The 14,280-nt window shown below is 44.3% G+C and overlaps 1 protein-coding gene across 1 annotated transcript in view; it reads right to left on the reverse strand.

Moving 5' to 3' along the window:
- PPM1H (protein phosphatase, Mg2+/Mn2+ dependent 1H) overlaps positions 1–14,280 on the reverse strand; it is a 726,537-nt gene that overhangs the window by 318,398 nt on the left and 393,859 nt on the right. Inside the window, exon 5 of the mRNA XM_069229078.1 lies at positions 8,310–8,394. Coding sequence (XP_069085179.1) covers positions 8,310–8,394 — 85 coding nt within the window. The remainder of the gene's footprint in view (positions 1–8,309; positions 8,395–14,280) is intronic.

Genomic DNA, 14,280 nt, shown 5'->3' on the forward strand with positions numbered 1-14,280 from the left:
TTACCAGATATGTAATGTCCCTTATTGCTCAGGATTGATGAATCTTGGCAGCCAGTGGTTCCAAATCTAAAATAAAGAAGAGGTGTTCACAAGGGGCACCCTTGGCACATCTAAAATACGACCATTATAGGCAGTGTGTGCTGTGGGATCTGAGTATACCCATTGTATCTTGCTAATAAAGTCAATCACCATTCCTTCTTCTTTAAGAGTTTTGCAGAGTAAGCCCAAATCTACGCTAATGAACACTTTCTCAGCACTCAAGGGCAGGGTCACATTTCTTGTCCTGGTTAGTTCCAACCTGACCCAGTAGGTTTAGGAGTGTCCTCTTGTGGTCTCCTGAGAATCTTCCAAGCACAAACTCCTCCTGCAAAGGGGGCTTAAGGGTCTGGATCCATGGGCTAAATCTGTTGGCCAGTACTTTTGCCAATATCTTAATATTCTTGATTGTATGTGATGGGTGATACAAGGGTTGATAAGCAAGGCACCAAAACCACTCTGAACCAGGATAAAGAAAGGCACCAGCATGAAGTCTTCAGAATTAGATAATTCAACAAGGAATCCTGCTGCAGAAAGATAGAGCACAAAATCAGGAAAAAGAGATTTCAAATGAGTGATGAATGATAAATGATTAACATCACAAAACGTAGGGGGTTGTGATAGATCTATCTCAATGCATAGCCTCCTTATGTATGGTCCAGGAAGGGAATGCCACCACCATCTTGGATTGCAGACTTTAGAGAGCAAACACTAGGAAGTAGTAGTTTAAAGGCTAGCCGTGCCTTCTCAGGAAAATGATGTTTTTAAGACATGAAAAGAAGAACCCCTCTTTTTTCATCCTCCCACACTCTGCCTGCAGACTTTCCAGGCTGGTACTCACCTAGCCCAAGGAGCAGCTCTCTGATCGGCTGTGGAGACCCCAACACAGACAGAGCACTGCAGGCAAAGATGCTACACCACGGGCTGATCACGAGTACCTGAGAGGCGCTCGCTGCCTCTTCCATAGATATGGACCCCTGCAAACATACTGCACTCTCTAGTGAGTCTCCTAAGAAAATGTAAGACTAGAGGGAGAAAACGATGTCTGGTATGAAAGTTAAAGTAATGGCATTAACATAGACACTATCCAAATTCTAAAGCTCTAAAAAAAAGATCTGACCTGGACTGAGAGATAACTATTGTGCTAACACTGGGGTGAACATACGTTGCTAAAGCATGGCGAAGTGCATTTGAGATAGAGTGCTCTCAGATAACTATTTGTTTTGTGTTTGAAGAATGTAACGTGTTAATCACACTGGATGGCTACTTCAGAAAGCATACAGTGATAGAAAGGGCACGGGTGTAGACAAGAGGAAGCAGAAAAGATCACAAAAGGCTTAAAAGGTTATGATCTGTATGCACTTCATAATAAGAGGGTCTTCTTCACTTTTCAGACTTTATATGATCAGCTTAAGCAGATGTGTAGTTGTGGGGCATCCTAGAGGGAGGAGTTGTTGGAGTAAAAGGATGTAATTAAAAATATTTGCCCAGTTGGTGGATTTTGGGAGCTCAATGTTAAGATATGCTCGGGTTGAAGGTACTGAACTGTATTATTAAGTAGTAGAGGGTCTGACCATAAGGATTGCCTTGGGATTGTAAGGAGTTTATATGGTGTATAAGGAAATAAAGTTATGGTTCTTAATTAGTCATGTAAAGACCTTGAAGCAGGCTGACCAAAATTTCCATTACACTAGCATAATCTTGCTTATTTTCAATAATTTCACAAAACGATTGTTACTCAAAGTTCCAGAAATGACGGTATCACGCCACAAGGCATAATTACATGCCAATCAAGGAAAAATTTAAAGCGAGTGCATGAGGCAAAGCAAATGACCAGAATGCGAGAGGCTGCTCTTTGGGGTGCATGCGTTTATTGTGGTATATTTTAGTGCCAGTTGTGTCCTCAACTGGGCTTATTCTAGGTTAATTCTGTCAATAAAGAGCCTTGTACGGACCAGTTACTGACCAAAGGGAAAATCGCATTGGTTGATGTAACAGAGGGCCTCATTCTCAGTCCCGCCAGCAGGGCCCTTAGGTCTGGTTTTTGTCGGTTCAGCTATCATAGATAGAAGTATGGATTCCAATAGTCACAGAATGGGCCTTGTGGCCACGCTTTTCAACTACTAGCTTTTGTCATCAGCATTTTAGTTAGATGCTTGAGACTTTGTCAATCATGTCTTGGCTCAGCCCAGTGGACTATTCATCTTTCACCTAATGTGATTGAATTTTTGGGTGTATTCTTCTGCCTCTAGTCGAGCTGTTACGATGAACAACATGAAGGACTATTTTATAACTATAGTCATGTCTGCCGTCTCCAACAGGCTCTCCTCCACGTTTCTTGGACTAGTGTGCTAACATTGCCTGAATTAGCTTATGAGATCCAGACCTGCTGGCTTTACCAGTGCTTGTTGCTGTTATCTGTAGAGTGTTTCCTTCACATGGTGAGCATCCATCGGCTCAAATACAGATTATGCAGCAAAGCGTAAAACTCAAAAAGTTATATGTCTTATTCCATGTACATCACAAGGAGAACTTAAATATCACCAACAAATGCTGATTTTGCATATAGGCTCACGTTTGGAATGTAATCCATTTTATGGGCATGGCAAGTAGCTGGGCTTGCTTATTCATACTCTGTGGAGTTTGAAAATGTCTTTTAGTGGGAGATAAAGCCTCAAAATTAGTTTTATTGGAGAAAAATACCCCAAATCCACTTTTTGCAAGAGATTTTGTATGCAAAATGAGACCGTCCCCCAAAAGAGAACGTGAGAAAAGGTGGGAAACTTCACTACTTCAGGAAAAATAAACATTAACTTTACTTAATCATGTTAGCAAAACTTACATTTCACAGATCTCTAATTTCACGAGATCAACCATATTTCAGTGATTCTAATAAGGAATATTTGCAGAATGTGCGCAGGTGGTTTTGTATCATTCATCACAGGATACTCGGACTTATGCCCACTGCAGCAGACACACACCTGATGCGCAAATTTATCTGCAACTTTCCTCTCTTGGGAATGTTACAAGATGATAAATTGCCCCAGACATGCAAACTTGGCACCACGTGCACTATCCTCCTCATTAATGTAAGACTGACATCTGGCGCATGAAGCACAGATCAGCCTTCTCCGGTCCACATACCACCTTACAAGTTCTCCTGTAGAATCCTTGCTACCACCGGGTGAGATTTGTGACCACATGTACATTAACCAGAGATTTCTCTGCTCATCTCATTGCCATTGCAGAATGCAACAGTGTTTGGAGAGGTGCTTAAAGAGACACCTCCTCTGGAGTCTTTTATCCTGCTCTGTTTGGGCATTTGGAGCCTCAGCGGAATGCACCATAGTTGAGATTAGGCTTTGTCTTCTGGATACTAAGAGTCTCAGATCATTGGATCAGGTGATGAAGAAAATGAAAATCAGTAGGTCCTAGCTATCCTGGCAAATGCACTTGCAGTATCTCCTGCTCATGGAAGCAGCAGAACATGAAGAGCCATCTCTGGTCATGGATGCCAGAACTGTAAAATTACTATGCCTGCTGGAAGAGGAAAGACACTATTCTCCACTTGATACAGTTTGAGACAGAATCTGGTATTGCAAAAGCTTTCCATTCTGTAGCTCTCAATCACTGTTCTTCAGGAGCGATGGTGTCTCCTTTGTGAATTTACAAAGGTAAGACAAAATTCCATCTGCATTTATGCACTCAGGATTGGGAACAACATACCTGTATCCATAGGGACTGCCCCAACGATGCTCCAGTTTAGGAAAGGTCCAAAGAACATAGAACAGTCCATCTTCACTCACAGAACACAGCTTTGCCTCTAGCCACTTATTGACCATGAACAGCGCCCCACTACCTTCTGACTAGGTTAATATTGTACAACCAGCACATACCTACATACATGCATATATACATACATAATTTTGTACTAGCTTCCTGCTTTGTCTTGCACTAAAAATGCAATCTGACCAGTGACTTCCAAAATGCAGCTGGCACCTCTGCTTCTCTTCTGCCCCCAAATTTGCCTCTTTTAACTTTCCATTTATCAGTGTCGGGTCTTCAGAGTCTCAGGACATTTCACTCACCTATTAGTGCAGGGCTAGTAAAAAAAGTAAAGACAAAAAGGCATACCTTTGCAATATGCACTTAGACCTGTAAAGGTTAACATGTATGGGGTGGATGGCTGTTTCCTAGTGAGTAAGTGTAACATAGATCCAGGGGTGTCTCCTCCCCTAGGGCGGAGGAGCACTGGCCCCCTGCCAGCAGTAGGAGCTGCAAAACTATTATAAAAGTGGGTGGGGCCACGGGCGTGACGGGACGGAGGGGGAGAGCACAGCACTCCCCTTCAATGCACTTGTATGTTACGCCGGCTGTCTTGGGCTGGCCAAACATACACGCGTAGTAGGGTCTCTCCAACCTGGCACTTGCAGGGTTGGAGACCAGGCAGAGGCTCCCAGCCTGCCTGGTCTCTCCAACCTGACCCTGCTCTGATAGGACAGCCCATGCCAAACTGCCAGGTCAGGTCTTCCCTGAGTGACTGCCAGTGGTTAGACAAAATGCAAAATTCCTCTTATCACATTTTGTGTGTTTGGGGCATTGCCCTAAGTTCAAGGGTATGCCCTAAGTTGAAGGGTATGCCCAGGCGTGGGTCCTGTGCTCACTCTGCCGCTGAAAGCAAGCTGCAACCAACTGACGAGACCTATTCAAGGCAACACTAGTCTTGGCTTGCTTGTGTTCTGGTTCAGGAAGGTTCTGACTTGGCAGTTTGAGTAAGATTGTTTCTATGGGAGCAAAGCCAAGATTGAAACACATATGGCTGAGTCCTAACTTAGGTGGAACTACACCTTCCCATCCCCTTTTTGGGTGTCCCATGTTGTAACAAGGTCACTGCACGCCAACTTTCCCAATGACCACCTTACTGCATCCTCAGTAACACAGACAATACCAGTCTATGAAATATTAGTGCTGCATGGCTTCTCATCTAGGTTCAGAATATGAAAACAGCATTACATGCATAAATAAATACAATCCATTGATTAGTATTCTGAGGTTCTGTGGAGTCGATTGTTACTGAAAACTAGCATGGCAATTCCTGCCACCTTTTACATGTGTAAAAAATAAATGAGACATTTGCAATCAGCTCACTCCAAAACAGCTGAATTCCTAATATGTTCAAGGGGAGTTATTGTATTCAATCAGTTTCACTGAATCAAGATGAACCAGACAACATAACATGTCTCTGTAATATTTCTACCAGATTGTATTAAATAAAGAAAGGGCCTGAAGGTGTTCTGTAGTCTGACTGGTGCACAAGGTAACAGAGTAGCAATGTTGATTTAAATAAAAATATTGTTACCAGCAGCGTCAACTGGTGACCTTGAAAAGTGGTGGGGTGTAATCCTTGGCTCGAATTCCAAAGAGCTTTTTCTTGAAGGGTTCTCTCACATTTTCTTCCACTAACTTTACTGTCTCACTCTGGCTCTGACGATGCCCCGATGCAGGCAGAAGCTTAACTGCAGACTTACCCCTTAGGCCACTAGTGCAATTTTTGTCCAAAGCTGGGTCCTTCCCTCTCTTAGGCCTCTACAGAGTTGAGACAAGGAGCACTCGGTCATGCTCAGCTCCATAACGTTTTTCCCAAAGTGAAACCAAATGTAATACTAAATGTGTGTTACTACCAGGAGAGAGCCCCCCCTGCACCTCCTACAGCCTGCCCATATGTGATGACCAACAAATTGTTGCCACCCACTCACTCCTTGTCCTCATGGATTGCCCCACCCCCAGTCTCTGAAGTATGATGTCACTGCTCAGTAGGACATCTGCAAAGTTCCCTAGAGTTAATCCAAGTGATTCAGCACACTGTCTCAGAGCAGTGATTTGTTTTTAGCAGCTCTGTGTATATTTCCCTGTTCTTGCCTCTCCCAAGAGGATGGCAGGGCAATGACCCTTTAGTCCATGAACACCAGTCGCCCAGCCTCAAGCACGTTTTGTTCAAAAAGATCAAGAATACAAACACATAACATACTATAAGAACTGGAGCGAAAACACACACTCGAATCAGGTTATTCGATTAACATATCTGTAGAATCAATTGCTGATCCTTAGTATACTGAACTTGCATGAATTCCTTGTACATAGATTTCAGTAAGTAATCCTAAAATAACACAGAGCATCTAGAGAGTAATGCTGACCTTAGTTAACACATATCTGGCCTTCTGTCTTCCAAACAGACACAAGGGACATTAACGAGGGGGGTTTCAAGAGAGGGGAAACAAATGGAAAAGAGGCAGAACTCTGTCGCATTGGCCTTGACATTTACAACATGTTCAATACCCCACTCCAAAGCATCATGCCCCAGTATTTCAGAGAAGAGCTCCTTCCAATGACCAATGCTTTCCTGCCATGGTCCAGTAGTTTCCACAGTTACTGTGCCTGGTGAAAGCCCTTCTGCTCGTCTACTGACCTGAGAAAGGTGACTGCAATGGTAAACAAGGCTTCAACTTGTATGTAAATATCAGCCTAGCCTTGAATTGCACAATACTAGGACCCTCAACCCTACGAACTTCTTCCTTTTTTGCTCCATCTTGCTGTGATTTATGATTATAAATGAGGCAATAAATAAGTACTCTACGTGTGCCTTCCTGACGTTAACTGCCATGGTGCACATGAGACAACATCTGCGGCTCCAAAGCCCAGCCTCATAAGTGACACAACATTCTGTGTGAAGCTACACCAAACATTCACCTCTTGTGATGTACAGCGTACTCCACATGAGGCTACAAACACTCCAAGATGTATGTAAGGCTCCAGCCGAGGCTAGAATGTCCAAAAGTTAAAATGTGCAACGGACTTCAACTGAAGCTACATTGCCCATCCCTCTGGACGTACACAAAGTGCGTATGAATGTACAACGTTCAACACAAGATATATACAAGGCTCCCCTCTAGTGAATTATTTCATTTTAGACAATATTTGCAGCAACAGCAGAAAACATTTCTATCAGATATGTTGCACAAGAGTACATTAATTTCCAGTGCACAGGGCATTACACAAATTTGGTGGATTACACAGACCAACAGATGAAAGTTGTGTTGAGTATAATCTGAGTTGTCTCATTCACAACATATATGAACAATACAATACATACTCAAAAGTAATGAACAAACATCTACACACGCTTATGATTATATTTACACTGCATATTTGATGACAAATTGAGAATGGTACCAGTTCCTATGTTGGTTGTATACATGTAGGTGCACGTGCTACAGAGCCACATCCTAGTGAGGTATATGACATTCAATCTGAGGTGGCAACGTTCAGCTCTCTTCATCTATATGGGGCTCCACCTGAAGCCACGACATCTGATTCTCATGACATGTGAGGCACCACAAGAAGACACAAGCCCACTGTCATGATGTAATGCATGGACAAACTATGATGCTGAACTTTCCACTGACCATCAAGACTGCAAAGAAACATAGTTTAATCAATCAATCAATCAGGAATTTGTAAAGCGCACTACTCACCCGTTAGGGTCTCAAGGCGCTGAGGCGGGGAGGGGGGAGAAGGGGATAGGGAGGTGCTGCTACTGCTCGAACAGCCTGGTCTTGAGAAGTTTCCTGAAGGTAAGGAGGTTTTTGGTCTGGCGCAGGTGGGTGGGAAGAGTGTTCCGCGTTTTGGGGGCGAGGTGCGAGAATGATCTACCGCCGGTTTACTACTTTTTGCATCAGCACCCTTGCAAGCTGTAGAGCGCAGTGACACCGCTGATATGTAAGAGCAATATATAATAAAGAAATACGTTCTACTACTGGTGCAGAAGCTGTGTTTGCAGTTCCAACAAGAATCACAATGTATACATTCCCCTGTCTAGATCACCTTTCAGATGTACTCGAGGCTCAATGTTGTATCAAAATTGTGAATGCCGTTTATCAGTGAATGGAGTAAGAAACTGGTCAAGATTCTGCTTCTCACCTTTACCGTGCTAATGTCATCATCTGATTCTTGGTCGTTTTGTTGTATGACTAAGACAAGAGTACACCAATGAAATAATTGCACAGACAACTGACAGAAAACAATAAACAAAGCTTCCATTATTGGATTTTCAGGGAGTGGTTAGGAAAAAGAATGCGAGCACCAACACGAGGATAGAAATGATGCACCTTAATGTTTACATCGTGGCTTCAGACACAAGTTGCGAGTGAAGTACATTATGAAAAAAATGTGTGACTGGCTCGGAAATCTTTTGGGATAAACACTTTTTTTCTTACCAAGAACTGGAGCCTCTGGCGCTCCGTCTCCGGTGTGAACTCTGACGACATCGGAATGATTTCTCCGTTTCTGATGATTATGGCCCTACAGCAATCAGAAGACAAAGACACAAGGAATGAAGGCACCAGAGAACTATTTATTGAAGCATCACTACACTCTTAAACATTAGCCAAAGGAGAATTAGTGGTCTGATAAATAGTAGAATGTGCTGCACAGGTCAGAGCAGAAATAGTCAGGTTTGGTGTACGAGCTGCTTGGATTACACCGGTCAAAACACAAGTAGAACTTGCTGCTCTGGCCGAAGCAGGAATAGGCCACAGTGGAAACCCAGGAATAATGAAAAACATGCCACATTTCAAAGAGGGCGCTGGTTAAAGAGGCAGTGGAAAGCAGAACACTGGTCAAAGTGGAAACAGTGGCACGTGGCACACTGGTGAAAGCAAAAATACTACAATGTGGTGTTATGAACTGTGACAGAGCAGAAAGCTAGAGCGGCCACTTCAGAAATAGTGGATCGTGTAAAAGCAAAAATAGTGGCACGGTGTAAAGCCATTAATGCTGAAATAGTGGAAGGCTGCAAAGTAAATAAGGCAGAAACTGGGGAGCGAGTTGCGCTGCTTAAACCAGAAAGAGTGGAATGGTCCAATGGTTAGAGCAGAAATGGTCATGTGGCACACTGAGTAAAGAAGGAGTGGTACCAGGGCGGACTGGGAACGCTGAGCAGCCCGGGCATATTCTGTTATGCCAGTCCTCACACTGTGCGAAGCAGGCGGGCGGCATGTGAGTAACACCAGGGCACAAGGGGGTTGGGAAGGTTCGCTCCGGAATCAAATCCGAGATCAAAAAAGAGAAAAAATTTGCATTTTACAACACATTCACCACTGACTTGTTCCCTCGTGTCCATTTCCCGATTCGTCTTTTCTTCTGCTCTCTCATCCCCTTACTCTCAGCCCCGCCTTTCCCCAACCATGACATCCGCACAACTTCATCTAAACCCTTTTTTATAATTTAAAAAAAAAAAATCATCTAAACCCTCTTTTCTTCTGCTCCTTCCTATCACTCTCTCCGGCTGACTTCCATCTCTTTCTGATCTCCCTCCGTCTTCTTTTTCTTGACCCTTCATTTTCTTCACTGACTACCTTTGTAAGTAGCCCTCTCTCCATTGCCCTTTCTCTCTCTGGCTCATCCTTGCTTGTTCTTCTTCCTTTCAGTTCCTTTTCCTCACTACTTTCTATTCTCTCCCTTCTTTCTCCTCCATCCTGGATTCCAGTGCTCTCCCTTTCCCCTCTGAACTCTATCCCGGTTCTGGCTTTCCGTACCTAGCTCTCTCCATCCTCTTTACTCTTTAAAACAAGGTAACACACAAACGTGGTGAAAAAGGGCCATAAACGCAGAAAAGCAACTGAAATGATTGACGTTGTTTTGTCTTATTCCTAATGTGTCTCTAAGAAGATTGCTCGTTCTCAACTCATTAATAGCACACACAAAGCTTTAAAGTGATCCCAATAAAACAAGTACATTGATTCACAAGCCAACTGGGTGACTTGCCCAAGATCACACAATTTGATCAACTGGAGAAGGTGGGATTCCGTGGCGCCTGGGGCTGAAGTCTACAAGCAGCCACTAGACCACACCTCGGCCTCTCCCTCCCGTCTGATGTTTGTGTCCACTTCTGTGGCCACTTTCGCTCGGGCTTCTTCTAGAGGTCCTTCTACTCTAGCACTCCCTTCAGACAGGCCCTTTCACCGCTTCCTACCCACTCCCTACCGGCCTCTGCACTAGTTCCTCCTAGCTGCTAAGGACAGGCTCCTGCTGTGCTTGCTCCATCATGGCTTCTGCAGCCCTCCTACCTTCATCCTCCTACAGTGCGCGCTCTCTCCAGGCACCCTCAGCGCAGCCACTCCGCTCATGCGGCGCTCTCCCTCTCGGGAACTCTGCTCTGCTCATTTTCTCCTGTCTGTTGCAGCTGTTTCTCCCTCCTTGCTCCTGCACCTCCACCTGCTGACCTAGTACTCCTCCCTCCCTCCATAGACAGAAGCCTGCAGCGCTCCCACCTGCTTGGATCTCGCAGCACTCCCCACATTTATGTAGCAGCAGCATAGCTCCCTCCATACTTCTGCAGGGCTCCCATACAGAAACTTCACCCCCCACCACCCACCTCCCAGGGGACCCCACTCAGATAGGAGCTCTCAGGCCAGGGTCCCGCCGCCCGTGCACAGTGTACTGTGCTGAGAGGCCCCTTGGAGCTAGGGGGCCCCTTGCACCGCGGGGACTGTTGTTACATCAGGGCTCCCTTAGCCAGGTCTAGTTTCCCAGGTTCATGAGTGACTAGCTGTTGGCACTAGGAAGCCTGCCACACATGCGCTAGCGATGGAAAAGATTTGATCTGCACCTATGTATTTTTAAATACGTCACAGTTCAGGTCTTTCTCCTTCACGCGACGCTGCAACATGCCTTGCTGCTTGCGTTGCGTGAAACATTAGTAAATCTGACCCCTATTCTTTTTGAGATGTAATGTAAGGGTATTAGCAGATTACTTCTATAGTGTGTCCTTTTAATAGACACTTTTAAAAAAAGGTTTGCACTAGATGCAACCACAAAAAATATATATTTTGAAAGCACTAGATTTTTTTTAAACACTAAAGCTTTTTGCACATTTAACGGAATACATCTCATACCGTGTAATTGTAATACAATTTTAAAATAATGGCTTACAGAGGTTTCTGTTGCAGGCCGGGACCGCATAGCACTATAAATACACCTCACTATTCCCCACAGTGCCAACCAGGATTCAGCTCTGTTGCTCACACACACAGGCAGCTTCAGTGATCATAGTAACCAATTGAGCTTTCATAATGTAAAATTATGCCCTTTTTATTTTAAAATGCGTGGGTTACATTCTAGATGAAATTACCAAAAAGTGAAAGTCCAACAAAATAGCTGTCTATAGCCAGTCTCTGACTCAGCCCACACTGGAAGCACCATTCCAACACTTTGTAGCTCTGGCGTTAGCCAGGATCTTTTGTTTTTAGTAAAAAAAAATATATATATATATATATATACTATACATAGTTGCAGGGGCTTCCAGTCAGTCCTCTTCACCCATTGGTCTGTAGTGTCATTCACATGTTGCTTGTACCCACCACAGCATATAGCATGGGGAAGAGTCAACTCACTACAGCCATTGCTTTACCTGACTATGAATGACCGCATTCTTCTCCTGTACAATGTTCACATCCACAAAATATGTAGCTCCTTCAGTTCCAGGGGTTAGTTGTGCAACGTGTGCTTTTACCTTAAATAAAATATATATGTATATATTTGCCTTTTAGACAATGCTTGTTTAATGCAGGCAGTTACCTGCAGCTCCCCCAACCGGCTACTATGTTGCTTGTCAGCCATGTGTACTGATAGAAAAAAAACATTCATAAACACAAACATTGGCAAAGCCGAAAGGTCGGCAACCAACACCCGCCCTGTTGGATTTGCCAATGCTTGTTCTTAAAGCATTTCAAGCGACTATGCTTCAGGGCCCAACAGCATAAAAGCCGCTGCAGGACTTCCACAGAGGAACAGCTGCAGGTGGCCCTGCTTCCCTGTCCTTCAGCAGTGTGCTCTGTCCGGCTGCTGGGGTCCTACTGGTCGAGACTCACAAGTAGACACTGACGCACTCAGATAGGCCACGGTAGCTATTACCACTGCTCACTGACTACATTTTCACTAATTAAGGACATAAGGCGTCTTTAAGCGAGAACGCAAGGGACAATGGATTTAACCCTGAAATAACGGACAGTTTGTGAAAATTCCTGACGGGTGGTCCACTAAACCAAACACGACCGAGTCGGGAGGTATCTTGAGATGCAGGCCTGAATTATAGGAGCAAGGCTCCATGAACCATGCACAAGGCACAAATAATTTAAGAAAATTCTTTGTTGTATTGGCACAGTGCAAATTAAAAACTGCCATCAGTTACGTGATACGCAGTCAATAGTCCAGTCTCTCAGTCGCGCTTTGGACTAGTGGCAATCTTGCAAGCAGCTTGGTACATAGAAGGCACTGGCTGGCAGGATCGAACCAGATGGAATAGCAGTGGCTTCCGCAGCCGATCTTAATTCCTGAGGAATGGCCAAAACATTGTTCTTCAAAAGTTTTAATTGATGGATGCGTACAGAGACAATGGAGTATACTAGCTCTTCCAATAGAAGGTCCTTGGCAACAGCAAAACACGGTGTTGACTGCAATAGAATGGAGTGAGGGAACCTCCAATGAACTGCGCCAAAAGCTGGCATTCCATAGGGAGTTAGGTCCACATATAAGTAAGTAAACTTTATCAGAATTCAAACTGAACATATTTCTACACATTCAGCATTGGGTAGCTAGGAGACGGGACTGACGATTTTGTGAAATTTACTGTATAGGTCATTCTAGTCTAAAAATGTAGGCATCTTTGGGTCGCCCACCGCATTTATTATTTCTTAGTAACCTTGCACCATCTGGCCCATCCGCCACTGAAAGCCATCCAATCCTCTGCCACAGATCCCCTTCAGGCCTCCTCCCTGGCGTCCATTATTAACAAGCTCCTTGGTTTAATGATCTGAAGTGTGCCAGAGCTCATGGCAAGGACTGTATGTGGGCCTTCTTCCGGCTTTGCGCTCCAGTTTCAGTGATGAATCTTTTTCTCCGACAGGGAGTGACAAGATTCTCTCTTGTGCTCTGTCACACAAGATGGAGTATGGCAGGTCTACAAGAGAGAGAAAGCAGGAGAAAGAAAGAGAGTCTGAAAGAGAGAGAGAAAGAAATGAGAGAGAAAGAAATAAGAGAGAGAAAGAAATAAAGAGAGAGAGAGGTGCCCCACCCACACTGTAGGTTACCAGGGGCAATCCCCGAGCTTTTTTTTTTTACCGGATCACAAGTGATGTAGGTGCTTAGTTTTGTTTTTAACTTAGCGCCTCTTGTAAAAAAACATAATAAAAGAAGGATTTGGGCTGCCTCATTGGTGATGAGGTAAGGAGGCTAAAGATCTTATTTATGGATATCTGCAGGGAGATTGAGATATGAAAATGTAGTGTGGATAATTGCAACATCTGGTGCAGGGGCAGGCGGGATGTGGCAGACGCACTCAGAGTTCCTGGAATAATAGTCAAAAGAGTCGCAATTACTGTACAAGCGCGGTACCAGTCCAGTACCCGGAAATGGTCTGTAATTGACAGTCAAGAATGAACACGCGCTGTGGCCCGATACTCTTTACAATAAAGACCCATTTTACGTGGTCGAAGACGTCTCTTTATGAGTGAAATGTCAGAGTTCCAGTCAAAGGAGTGACATTTACGGCGCATACTTGTAAAGTGTAGGTTTTTCAGGTAGGCAGCATCTGCTTTTGTATCCTCGAAGATTTGCATGACTCACATAAACCACTTTCCAGCTATTGATTGCTCGCCTGCCTTGTCACAGTGTTTCAACAGCTGCATGAAGAGGAGTGGCAAGGAATGAGGACATCCTGTTAGGCACACATACAACTTGCCTGCAGTCCAACCAGATCTGCTCACATGGTCCCACCTACGCATCAGTCTACATTTGACACATCTGTTGAATCAGCACCTATGTTCAAACAAATATAATCCCTGGGCTGGGCCTCGAGTTGCAGACAGCTCAGATTTTTTTTAATACCAGCCCGATAAGGTATTGAAAAGGCTCAGCTAGAAAGTCGGAACTTCTCTTAACGTCTGAATAGTTGCACGGGCTTCCCTGTGCGTCCCTCTAGGCCACTCAAGTCCTTCATATCCCTAGGTTGAAAATATCTACACGTTTTTGTCTGAACAAAGTTAATATTCAATGGTCGAATATATCCAGAACTCACAACCCTGTACCCCCCATGTTGTGGTTTCATACCGGAGACACACCTGGAGAATACTACTTCCAGGGAAAGCCAGACTCTTCTGTGAGGGCATGTCCCCCACAGTCCGCAGCTTC

This window comes from Pleurodeles waltl, chromosome 4_1 (genome assembly GCF_031143425.1).
Source record: "Pleurodeles waltl isolate 20211129_DDA chromosome 4_1, aPleWal1.hap1.20221129, whole genome shotgun sequence".
NCBI lineage: Eukaryota > Metazoa > Chordata > Amphibia > Caudata > Salamandridae > Pleurodeles > Pleurodeles waltl.